The following is a 13643-nucleotide window of genomic DNA, read 5'->3' on the forward strand; positions in this document are numbered from 1 at the left end:
GCTGCAAGTGCCATCATTGAGACTCTTTTATGGGCTGAAGTAGGATAAAGCACACATGCAAATAAGTAACTATCAGCCTGAAATATGAGATGAAAAATAGATTATACTGAGTTGAAATTCAATAAAAATAGGCAGCTGATGGCTGACAAAGTTAAAATCGGATTTTAACTAAACCTAGTTACAAATAAAGACCTAGATATGTAGAAAGCAGAGGTCAGAACTTTTAAATAATGTAAATCTGTATTCAGGTACTTACATGAAACATTTGCCTTCAAACTTAAGGAAACAACACTTCAAATGGAATGTCTGTGCTCTTGCAAAGTCATGGAAGCTAAAGCAGCTGTCAAAGCCAGCCTTTTTTCTGAGGTGCCTACATATGACTTCAGTAACCAAACATAAACCAACTCTGAAAATATGGCAAATCACTGATAACAGAACATATCCTAGGCAATGGAGGATTGCCTGAGTGACCGTTATTTTACGGAATATTATAAGTTACTCTGATATTTTCTGGAGCCACAGATAGATACTTCAGTTAGTGTAGGTAGTTATTACACCAGGAAGAGCATGAAGTAAATTAATTTCTGAGAATTAAACTTTTAAAAATGATCATAGGGAAGTTCCCCCAGACTTTTGTTTTCAATCTGGTCAATCTCTCTGTAAGTAACCACATCACATAAAAGGAAGTATTTTCTTGCTGCTGTGCTCTCTGTAATTCTATAACTATTTTATTTCTCTCTCCTTTTATTTTGCCAGGGCAGGGAAGTGATGATGCTTATAGGCCACATGGCCTTAGTATGACAATTTATTTGCGTCTGTTGAAGCTTTGTGTAGGACTCACTGGGAGCTGTAATTATTGCACAGCACTGGAAAGTCATAGACAAGAACTCCATGAACTAAGCCTCTGTCCAGGAATTCAGTGTGATCACCACTTTCTCTTGCAACATGAAGGAGATAATTGCTATTTAAACTTTGCTATCATGACTTCAGAGTATCGTAAGGAAGAGAACAGACCTGCCTTGAGCCAGTCTCGCATTTCCCTGGTGTCCTGGTGGCCAGACTGTTGGTACAAGGCTGCAGCTCTGCAGGTTTTTCAGCTCCTGAGCTTGGTCAGAGCAATCCTGCAGAGACCTGCAGTGTCTCCCACGGGCGGGTGGTGCACCCTGTGGCAGATGCAGCTCCAGCACCAGTGAAAACATCAAAGCCATTGGAGTGGTTTTACTGGGAAGAATTGCACCGGGACCACATACCCTCCTGAGGGATACCTGAGCTCAGCTTTCCCAGCAGCTGAAGACAGCAAAGCCCACATTTTCTTCTCAGATCCCTCCCCATCAAGGCTGATGGCTGAAGCTGGCCAATTTTATCCTAAGGTTAGGTTCCTTTCCTAATATGGACAAATCCTTAGGGGATGAGAATCAGGCCATACCACCAGTGAATAATAAAGCACGACCTTCAACATTTCTCCAAGTACACATGTGAAGAGGAAATGGATGTTCAGAGATCAAACAACTCAAAAAAAAGAAAAAAAGTTTGTTAGTTCCAGATAACAAGCCTATTCGTTTGTAGGCATAATTTGAAACAGAAGGGGAAAAAAGTCCTGATGTTGTTTGTATTACAAAAGGACAAAACTGGAAAGGAATAGAAATTAGTGATATTACAAAGAATGGAGAGTTAAAGTAAAAATCTCTGAAAGAACTATTTTAACTAATACAGTGGTTTTGGCATTAGGCTTGTGTTAAGCCCTTCAACTGAGGAGGCTGAGCTCTGAGTCTTCAGTATGGGTATGGATGTGCCCCCCTGATTACAGCTCGTCACACGAAGCCATCGTCAGTCAATTTTTCCATCTCATCTGTTTAATTCTTTTTGAAGGTCTAATGATACAATAATAAAAATCCTCTTTCTATTTCTAGATGTCATTTGCTCTCTGGTATTTAAAAAGTAGCCTGACCACATATGTTTTCTTTTATTGATATTATTCTTCTTTTTGTTTTTTAATTTTCCCAAGCTATCATTGGTAGGTGTGAGACGTAAAAACTTACACAAGTTGGTTATTGTATCTGGTTTTATATATAAAACCAGCAAAAAAAATGAAATAAAATAAAATAATGAAGTAAAATAATGAAGTATTTTATGCCCATACACACTTATGAATATATACAGTAGATTAACAAGAAAACCCTCAATCAGTTGCTGAAGTTCTCTAGACCAATATACTGTGAGTGGAAAAGGATTTGCATATTTGATGTAACTGTGTAAATTCAACTTCAAAGTAAGTGTTCCTGAAGCCATTGTAGGGGGGTTGATTTTGTTTTTCTCCAACATTTTTGAACTGGAGGAGCAAATATCAAAGTTTGAAGAGAAAGAGAGAGTTAATATACATAAACTAATTGAGAGTTTCAGCTGCTAAAAGACAAAATCTCTTCCAGCAGTAACTGTACCTCTCTGCCAGAGAAACTCCATATATGGCTAAATCTTCTGTCTTTTGCATATACTTTTACAATGGATAAAAGAAAAAGAACGAAAACACCCGACATAGTCAGAGGCCTGAAGTGACTCCAGTTCCAGAGGTGTTGACAGAAAACCCAGCACCATTAATTGTGGGAAGCCACATCTTAGAGTGGTTTGGTGTTCATTACCTTAATGCTTTGATTTACATGGAAAACCTGCCTCCCCTCCCGTTTGCAGTGCTGTTATTTATCACAGAGGTATCATATCCCCATTTAGCAAGGGGCATTGATGGCTCATGAGTGCCTCAAGCACAGCTGAAGTTCTCAGCCTTTGGCATTTCTCATCATGCTCCTCTGTGCTCAGCAGGGAGGCTCCTGCACAGGAGACTCAAGGGAGCTGCGCGCTGAGAGGCCAGAAATCTTACACAGCTGTTTCACAGTGCACAAGGTAGGACAAACTTCAGTCTTTATGGTGAAGTTTACCTTTTTCACAGTAAGCAAAAGCTTTCCTGCTACACAGCACACATTGTTATGCTCATGTATGCACAGCCCTTTCCCTGTGAGTCCCACTGCCTACAAGCTGCCACTGAAGCCTGTTAATCCTCCCAGGCTGCAGAACTGTTGCTCCCATCCTTCAGACCAGTGAGATTTTCAACACCATAAACTGGTGACATGTTTGGCTCAATTAAACCTCCGACCTCTGTGAAGCATCTCCCTTTCCTCCCCCTCTTTTCCATGCTATTTTGTGCTATTTATGTCTCAAGTCCTTTGAGAGGGAAAAATATCCCAACAAGGTGACACAGGCCCATCAAGAAATTTCTTTCTCACTTCAAGTCCTTTTTACTCTAATATTTCCAGATGCCTGGGCATGGGGTGTTCATCTTGTGTCCTTGGCCATTCAAGTTTTATTGACTGCATATGAGCTGAAAAATATTTTCTTACCCTTTGATCAAACCCAAATACTTTTCTGCCAGATAAAACGTGTCATCAGACAAATTCCCTGAGCAAGTTTCCATGCAGGGGCACATACCCCTGGACTTGACCATCTGTAACACATAGTCCAGGCACTTCCCCAGCAAGGAATGTTTCCAGCTAACGAGAGCACCACTGTTCTCCCATCCTGCCTCAGCCCTAATGAAGGCCTGAAACAGGATTTATCTGGCCTCACTTTTCTGTCTAGAGTTATAAACCCAGAGCTTGTCATCCCGAGCTTCCTATTTTTAAGTAATTTGCCATTCTCATTTCCTTGTTACGTGCTGGATCACCTTTCTCCAGAGGTGTGATGTACGCAGGAGAGTTTGAAAAACAGGAGCACTGGGGGAGAGGCAACACTGCAGTGTGGGGTTTAGGCTCCTGAATGCTGTTCATTGCTATTCTGAAGTCTCAACAAAGGAACAGAAGATTCCTGGGGCCATTTGGAGTTTTCATACTGGGATCTCCATCCAGTTAATAAGCCAGTTAATAAGCAGAAGTTGTTCTACACAAAGGAACCATTCCTACCAAAATGCTGGTATTATCCTTCATGTGACAGAAACTGCATCCTCATGTTAAGGTTATGTGCCTGGAGAGCATCACTTAGATGAGCTTGGAATCTGCAAACCTCGAAAAATTCCACAGTTATGCAACACTGACATATCACCTCGTCTTTGCTCTGACTGGTATAATCTGACAACAGTGAAATGTGTGAAAAAGATCATCTGCTAATACCAGATTTTACACTGCCTTCCACAGCAACAGGGAGCTTTTCAAGGGGCTCGTGCAGCAAGGCTGATTTTCCATCTGGAGTACAAATTAATGCCTATGAATTGGGGCACTGCCATTCCAAATGGGGTGCAGATATTTAGATATCCTAAACCAAATTACCTGAGCTTAGTGGTTTGAGGGACTTGGATTTTAAGACATTTTCTAGCTTTTTGAACACTTGTAATCAAATAGTTGGTTTCATGGACTTGATAAAAATGGAAATATTTAGTCTTTCTAGGACTAATGTTTTCTTTTATCTTAGTACCCAGTCAATTTGTTGGTTTATACACTTGCCTAAATTCCTCACAAAGATAATATATATTTATTCTTGTGTTTATCAAGCTAAAAATTGCATGTAGTTAATCATTTGTGCTGATCATACTTTCCTTACAGAAACAAATTACCTATTGTATCTGCCAGATATCCTACAAAAGACAAAGATTTATTTTCTTTTAGTTGAGTTATAGTCATAAGATCTGGTGGTTTCTTCCAAAATCAGTAAGTTATAACATGTCTGATACTACTAAAAACCCATTTCAGCATGTATTTGAGACAGACCATCAGAGCTGAGCAAGGGATTAATTTCCAGCTATGGGTTAGCAGCATGCATGGCTCTATTCCCACCAGTGGGGCAGCCAGGTGCATCTGCATCCTCCTACCTTATCCCCTCATCTCCACCATGACTCTCTGTCCTGGGTGTGGCTGGGGTACGGCTAATGTTATTAGTAGCAGTTACTATGGGGCTAAGGTTTGGATTTGTGACCAAACTGGTGTTGATAATTCTTTCATTACTGCTGAGCAGTGCTTACACAGCACCTTTTTTTTTCCCCCTTTTCTTTTTCTCACTTTCTTTGCCCCCTAAAGAAGAAAGCAGTTTTCTGTGGGGTTGCCTCTGCAGGACAGTGCTGGTGCGAGCTGTCCCTCCTCCCCATGGCATGAGGATGGATAAACCATTGCATGTGCATGGTATGCAAAGGAACAGGTACCTCTAGGGCATCACACACACATCGATACATAATTTTTTCAATTAGCAAACTACAGACTCTTTTGTCAATGAAATACACAGAATTAATTGTCTTATCAGCGCTGACCACCATACATCAATGTCAACCCTCTAATCACTTTGCCAAAGCACATGAAAAGGTGTGATGCACCTTTTACTCCTACAAATTACAAATCTACAAATTGTCCCATGTTTTCCTCACAGGTGAAGTGAAAGTCAATTAAAAAAAATACACAGACATGGCATTTCCTGGACCTACTGGTTAAGTTACCCTAATAAGTCCTGCATGGGATACCTTAACAGATGAAAACTGGAGAACAAATGAGCAATAGTAGATCCTAAAATCAAAGATTTTTCCTCAAATGATAAGCATTCCCTCCCTTTGTTGGCAAGGCTAGTTGGAAGCAGAAATTGCTCAACTGGAGCTGGGTTTATTGCTTGAACATAATTATCATCACTGAAAGAATTCACATTGAGCGTCCAGATGATTTTAAGTCAAAACCAGATGAAATGCATAGAAATGTCAGAACACTTACATTCCTTGGTGTTGGGAGGCGCCAGCAAGCACGAGTAGCAAACCATCCCATAGATGTTCCGAGGTCTGTTTTCCAGCATGTAGTAACTGCAATGAAAGGCAAGATGAGGCAAAACAGTGCAAATTAATATGATATGACTGAACATGGTTCAGCAGCAACCAATTATATGGAGATAAAATCATTTTTAAAAACTTTTATAAGCAATTTGAGGCAAAGATTAGTCTTTCTTTTTTTTCTTTTTCAAATTGCCTGAATAGAGACTGTGTTTCTCTTCTTCCTTTCCTCCTAAAATGTAATTAATCAAACATCTAGACATGACAAGAAGTGGTAACACTGCCTAAAACAACATTAGTCTCCCTGCTGAGTTCAAGCTGCAGTTTACAGCATGCCCTGAAATAAGATTTTTCAAAATAAGAGAATGCTGTTTTTTGAAGCAGTAATCTTTCAAGCAAGACCACCAGTTGGATACAGCTGGCTAATTTTATTCACAAACACCATAAGAATAATCTCTATCATTTTAGAACCAAATCTGAGCCAGATCATAATAAAAAATACAGGAAAGCACCACCCTTACAGGGCAAGGCAGATTAGGTTTCACAGATTTGGTTTGTTTTTTTAATTTCCTGGCTGTATTGTTTATAAATTAGTCCTTGATAGTGGAATTACAGTGTGAAGGAAGGGTTTTCATAATTTGAACTTCTGGGCTGCTAATAGTGTTGAAATAAGGTAATTGGCTACTCAAGAGCTGGATCCACATGCACCCTAATGAGTAATTATATCAGAATCATACACGTGTTGATGTAACATCATACTGTTGATGTTATGGATATGTCTTTACAAATCACTTGTAAATCACCACATATTTTAATGAAGAGATTAATAAATTCATAACCCATTCTGTGTAGACAGGAACTCAACACTACGAACATTTTATGCAACTGGGGATCTGTTTTCTCTGCTCTTATGTACCTGTCTGTGCATGTGCAGTATGGGCTCTTTTCTGGAAAATGTATGCATTGTTAGGAAGTCGCTGCTGAAACAGTCCATCAAAATCAGTTGGCATATTAACGAATGGCAAATAAGGGATATAGGTCCAGCAAATAGAGTATACAGAGATGCAAGGAGGAGACAAGGCCTGGAGGAAACTCAGAGAGCAGGGGAGCTACACAGCGTTCCTCATTTCTTTCTTACTGGTTTTAAAAGATTCATCCTCACTCTTTCCTTCAAATATCTCTTGTGCCGCATCTACCACTCTACTATTCTCTAAAACTTCATCTTTCCTCTCATATGGGGGCCTACATAATTTTAGGCTGTAAAGCAGTTAATAAATACATAGGAAAAGACTGCCAAACCACAAAATGAAAGAGTGGAAGGCCAAAGATACATATAAATCTATGAAGAAAAATGCAGGACAGTTAGGATCCACAGCCTAATAGATGTGTTGGTTTAGGAAAGACAAACAATCCTTCTGACACTTAATTAAATCAAGCTGGTGGAATAATTATTGGTTTTCACCACAACGCAGAATGGTGGAGGACATGTAAAAAAAACTGAAGAGGATGCTCACAACCGGCAACCATTCGCTCACGTGAGTAGGAAGCTCTGCAGTTGCAAGCATTAATTATTCATCCCCATGAAGTACTGGCAACAGATTTTTGTTTCTGGTTACTTTCCAATGCACCAGATATTAAAGGTAATGTTGGAAACGTGATAGTTTTATATCACCAACTACAGAGAAATGACTCACTAGTGAAAAAACAAATTTTCACAGTGTTACTCTTCCACTATGAGATTTATTCTTTCTTTCCTTCCACCTGCCAGGCTCAGGTTTGGAGAGGCTACAGGCAAAATCCAAGAATAGAGGCTAGGGTGAAAAATGGACTTGTTTTCCTGCTTAACACCACAGTGGCTTATCTTGTGCTAACCTTGGTGGTGTCATTCCAGACTCAGGGACCTGGACCCGGGTTTAGGTCTGCCCTCCCACCGTAACAGGGAACCTGGGACCGGGGCAGGAGCTGTTCTCAGCAGGGGACAGTCTGCAGAGAGACAGCAAGGAGGAATATCCTCGGGGGAGGCATCTGCTGCCTTATCCAGACCAGCAAGGGTGGGATTAATTTCATTAGGAATTCACTGGCTGAACCTTTTCATACAGAAAACAGAGAACTGACCCTGCGTTTGCTGTAGCCATGGACAAACACACGAAATGGGGAAGTGTCAGTAGCAGAGGCATTTCTAACTGCATTTAAAAAGAAAATGATCCCATTGCAATTCTATCTTGTGAGGGGACTGGGGACATACCCCAAGCTGAAAATAGGTGCTGGGACAGCATAAGGGATATGTATTATTTATACACGACCTGTTCTTACTCCTTACGGCCACTGCTGAATAAAGACAGACAACCAGGCTAGAGGGACCCTTGCTCTGACCTGCCATTGCTGCTTATAGTTGGCTGTGATCTCAGTCACACTCCAGCAACACCTAATGGATCACCCCATTGAGGAAAACAGTCTGAGTCACACCTAATTTCCACATTCTTAACCTGTCCTATTTGGCATAATGGAAGAACTTCTGGGCTGGAGCAGAGGATGAAGCCTGCAGCATCCCAGGAGGTTCAGTCTAGGTACCTCTAGAGTTCACTGGCAACTGGACTTTGGTTTTGAGGATCACAGCTTTGGAACCAAGCCTTTAAAATCTTCCCTGTCTTGCATCTTTCTTGTGAGCCTGACAGTGTTATTTTTATTTTATATGGGATGACAGTGTTATTTTTTATTTTATATAGTGGATGACCTCTCCTCTTGTACCAAAGGTCTCCTTCTTCCCTAAAATTGGTCATCAGTAATAGTGAAAAAAAGGAAATTGAAGGAAAAATATATAATTATCCAGCACTTATTTTAAGGCAAAGGACAGAGGATGGCACTTGTAACCACTGGAAAAGGCATCCAGATCAGTTTTGTCTGAAAACTTTTGTACAGAATGTGCCATATGCTCATCTTTTCCTCAGGCTTCTTTATTGAGCTGGTGAAAAACAGCAGAGGGATGAGATGTCCTTAAGTGCAGGCAGCATCTGTGGGCTTGGGAAGGTCTGCAGTGTGTTATGGAAGCAGTCCTCTGAAAAGTGAAGCCTTGTTTTTATCCCTCACATCAGCTCAGGGGCTCTCCGAGGTTTACTGCTCAGGCAAGGGAGCACCCTCCCAGCTGCCACTCACCCTGGTTCCTGGCTGTCCCTGTGGCACTGGGGGCAATAAGGACAATCAGCTACTCACCAGCTCTCTGCTCTGACACACAGGCTCTGCATTTCCCCCACCAGAACACAGGAGCAAACTCTGAGGACTCTAAGTAGCTTGAGGAGTCAGGGCAGCTTCAGAGCATGTTTTAGCTCATATTTAGTTTATCTTGGGAGTTCCATCTATTCAAGCTTGAACTGAAAGGGTGTTTCTCCTTAACTGCTGGCTTTGCCAAACAATCCCAGGACCTGAGCGTTGCAGGAGGAGCGGCACACAGCCAGATTCCGGCAGACCAGTTTCTGCTACAGGCTACACCTGTGCAAACATGATGTTTTGAGATTTCTCCCCAAGCACCAGCTGTGCAAGCTGATTATTTTCTGCCAGCACCCTGCTCCCACCTGGGTGACCTCATTAGTCCTGACAAAAATTGCAAAACAGCAACTGTGGCCACTATTTAAGTTTCTTGCTCTTTATGATGTATGGGGAGAAGTCAAGAGGGAGCTTTTTTTCAAAACATATCCTATCATCAGTCTGTTTGGCTGGCAGCAAGACAAGTCCTTCATTTTATTTGTAAACTGTGAAAATTTCACACAGACTCACTGACAAAATAAACCTGGAAGCTTGCAGGGCCTCTTTAACAGGGCTTCCTGTTCTATAGGGAGTGCGGGTTATACAGCATCTGCAAACTGCATAAAAACCAAATGTCAGCAGGAATTACTCTCTAAACCAAAGAGAAACAGTGGCAGAAACTGAAAAGGTTTGTAAGGTGAGGTTGTACTTTAGCGAATTTACTCATCCTACAAAAAGTATTGAGAGTGCAAATATATGTCTGGGTTTGCAAACTTTCAGGTGTAATATTGTAAAGGATACACATATTCAGTGTAGCGATTTCTTTCCTCACCATTATTATCAGAATTATACCGAGTGTAAGAGACCATTACAAAGATGGACTTAATAAATAGCATCTACTTCAAGCCCTTCAGCCAGCCTGAAACTTGTTTTGAACAACACTACACACAACACATTAACAGCTCCTTAGACTCCTTTCTGTTGTGTAGAAAGGACCCGAGAGACTAAAATGCCTTGGTAAATCTCACTGAACAGCTATGTTAGCTAATGCTGTCAACTACTGACAAATGTGCCAGCTGTTCACATCCGGAGAGGAGATATTTTATACCCCTAAACATGCTGTAGTGCCAGCATAGACCCTACAGAGTGTTCAAGGTGCTTTCATGCAGCTCATTTGTAGGATGCAGGACTTGGAAGGTGGCACTCTGAAGCTACAGCTGGAAGCCAAGCTGGATTTCTTCAATCATTTAAAATGGCTCTGCACACCTGTGCTTGCTCCCTTTCCATTTCTAGTAAGAGAAAAAGTTTTCTAGTTGTTCCAAACAGCTATTTCTTCAGTTAGATTTCAGTAAGATTAAAAACATCTTCTTTAGGGTCCCTTCCAGGCCTAACTATTTTACGATTCTATGATTTATTAAACTCACCAATGCTTTTGAAACATTTAAATGTATTGTTTTAGCAGAGATGAAAAAGCATAATTTACCAGTATTGTACCAACAGTCAGCTTTGACATGCAGAGGCTGTCAGAGATTTTGACACTAGAAAAGTACTTCCCAGTGCCTTGGGTAGAGCAAATGTCCACAGATAAGTCCTTACCCTGGGAGACAAGGACCACACTCTGCGTCATTCTCCTGATCACCAGGCGTCATGACTGTGGCTCGAAAAAACCCCTCGCAGTCCTTGTGCCGTCTGCATATCTGGTAACCTCCTTTGGAGAACTTCTCTGAAGGGCAGGGGATGCAGCCATAGTCCTCATCTTTGGTGCCATATCCACATGTCTGCAACAACACACAGTCACTCAAAAGCAGACTTGTGCTGCACACCAACTTCTAGCAAAAGAGAATGTTCACAACCTGCTCCGTTGGCTTTGCAGCACAAGGGGAGAGAAGTCTGTCATTTGGCCTGTTAGTGTCTATCCTAAAAAGACCATGCAGGGATATAAGGATGCAGCACGCTGCGTGCTGGAGAGGGAGAAGGGGAACTGGAGCACCATACTGCTTGTAAGTGGCCCCCCATACTACTTCTATCACAGTCCAGCAAATTGTGGAAGTGAATTTCAGCTGCTGCTTAGATAGAAAGTGAACTGAAAATGGAAGAGTAGAGAAGACTCCTACAGCAGAAACAGCTGCAGCAGGGCTATCAGCAGCTTTCAGGCTAGGAGACCCCAGAGGGAACAGCCCAAAAGGCAATGTTTGGATGAGATTTTGTAACCTCTGAACTCATATGTCCCAGCCGAACATTACGTTTAGATTAAATAAAACTAAACACAACTGGTTATTATTCAAACATACTTGTTCGGGACTACCAACTGTGTGAAATGCTTGCAATAGGATGTTTATCCCATTAAAAACCAAACAGGATTTCAGTAATTTATTTTTTTTAATAAGCAACAATTATCTGCTGTAAATCAAATGGTTACTTAGGAACCATAATTTAAAATACTGCAGAAACATACAAGTTCCTCTAGTGCCAAAATATCTTAGCAGGAGAGCAAAATTAACTTTTCAGTGTGGGGGGCCAGACTGACCAATTTATCACTCTGTGTTGGAACATCAGCATCAGATTCTAAATAACTATTGAGATGAGAACAGGCTGGCAGAGACTGTGTATGGAACTTTTACCTTTCAACTTTTAAAGTATCCCTTCTAACAGGCTGCTCCTGGGATGTGGTTTGCTGGCATGCATGCACGATACCTAGCTCCCACTTGGAGGTGTGAGCGCTCCTGCTCAAGCATCCATTCCCTTCCCCATTTCCTTTCCCACCCACACATTACTGCCATGTAACAAAGCATTTGTTTTTCGCATTTGGTGCTCGATATGTGCCCCCCAGCAGCAGAAGAAGCTGAAATTACCATGTAAGGCTCTTCACCCGGCTCGCACTTGGGGCAGTCATGGCACATGCCGGTGGTCTGGTTGTAGTACTCATTCTCACCGCAGTTGGAGTACTCGGCACTGGCAGAGTACACCAGGGAGACCTGTCACCAGAGAGCATTCCAGAGCACTGTCACTTCCACTGCCATTGTCCTCCATGCCTCACCCCCTCCCCTTGCCCATCTGCTGAGGCTTAACAGGCAGCAGGGCCAGCACCGCAGCGTGAAACAGCCCTGAAGCTCCGAAGCAGAGGTGGTGACACTGTTTGAATGGAAGCAGATGCAGGTTTCAGCAACCTGGTACTTCCAAGAGTTTCTCAGAGACTGACATTCATGCTTGTTGGCACAGCCACTCCTTAAAACACTGAAGGCTGTGGTTCCTGACCTATTAACTCACATGCTCTCCCACACAAGCAAATGCCCGTGGTTCACACCCTCACCACTCCCATCTCTTAATGGGCCTTCATAAATGTGACTGCAAGGGACAGCTATAACAACCCAAGATAATGCACTGCCCCAGGCCACAGCCAGGATAGGGCTGTGCTTCATGTGACACCCAGGCTAATCTGCTCTTCCAGCACCTTCTGTCTCTGCCTTGTCCTGGGTCCTTCCTCTTCCCCCTCCTTCCTGGCAGCCACGGTTTAAGCAGCACATTCTCAGGTGTTTTATGGAATGGAAACTGCTCACTGCATTGAGGTTCAGTCCCTAGGTCATGTGTGGTTCTGCCATAATTCACAGGTGGTTGTGAGTAACCCAAGCAGAACCCTGTCATCTTAGCACACTAGAGAGACATGTACACACATAAATACCTACCACCAGGAAAGGGAACACGTGAGTCCATTTACGTTCACCCAGGTGAGCCATGCTCTCTGGATATTTTACCTGAAAAGATAGAATTGGTGGTTGTTTATGAACATGAGTAAATATTTATGTGTGTTGCCAAAATAAGAACAGAAGGGCTCATAAGAAGAACAAAGGTTACATGGGAGTGATGCCCAGAGGTCTAAACAAAGAGAGGGGGAGCTGTGCACGTGCAGTCGTGCACACACACAGACACCACACACCCTGACTGCACCTCTTTCCTCTCTTTGAGAAGAAAATGGCAGAGAGGAATCCAGTTTTGCCATATTTACAAAAATCTGTGAAAGATGAAGAACCAAGTCTGAATTCTGGCACTCCTTGGCTTGCTGAGAAATCCTCCCACAGAGGAACGAAGGGCTGCGTCTTGACCACTAAATGAAGGAGGGCTGGGGATCAGTAGCCTGGCTTGTGTCCACACTACTTAGAGCTACATCAGGTTTGTCTGGGAAAGATCAGTATGGAGCAGCCAAAGCAGAGCCAGGGAGTGAACCAATGGCAAGCAGCATGGGCAATCAGAACACCAGGGCTGCACTTCCCTTGCCAGCTCCTGTGGATCCACTGAGAAAGCCCAGAGCTGCTTTCCCTTCTTTAGGAAGCATCAGCTGCTTTTTGTTCTCGCTGAGCAAACTGCAGATTTAAGAAGTTACACCCAAGGAAGGAGCCGAATCTTGTATCTGAAAAGCTATTAAAACAGTTGGAAAAAAAGAAAGGCTGAAATCAATGTTACAAACATACATGATAATTTATTTAGTTTCTTAAAATGATTAATTTTGAATAAGAGCTAATGTTCCATACTCATGTACTGTATTTCTTTCTACGGTGAAAAAAGAGACAGGAAAAGGAGGCACAAACTGGTTTTTTTAGCATGATACAACCTATTTAATTCTATT

The 13643-nt window shown here is 42.1% G+C and overlaps 1 protein-coding gene across 3 annotated transcripts in view; it reads right to left on the bottom strand.

Annotated features, from left to right (window-relative positions):
• Positions 1-13643, bottom strand: part of EDAR (ectodysplasin A receptor) — a 70610-nt gene that overhangs the window by 11695 nt on the left and 45272 nt on the right. For all 3 annotated transcript variants that reach the window (XM_048327082.1, XM_048327071.1, XM_048327063.1), the window contains exons 2-5: positions 12706-12774; positions 11875-11997; positions 10619-10800; positions 5730-5815 (exon numbers count right to left, since the gene is read on the bottom strand). In XM_048327082.1, the coding sequence (XP_048183039.1) occupies positions 5730-5815; positions 10619-10800; positions 11875-11997; positions 12706-12756 (442 nt within the window). In that variant the 5' untranslated portion in view covers positions 12757-12774. The remainder of the gene's footprint in view (positions 1-5729; positions 5816-10618; positions 10801-11874; positions 11998-12705; positions 12775-13643) is intronic.

This window comes from Corvus hawaiiensis, chromosome 2 (genome assembly GCF_020740725.1).
Source record: "Corvus hawaiiensis isolate bCorHaw1 chromosome 2, bCorHaw1.pri.cur, whole genome shotgun sequence".
NCBI lineage: Eukaryota > Metazoa > Chordata > Aves > Passeriformes > Corvidae > Corvus > Corvus hawaiiensis.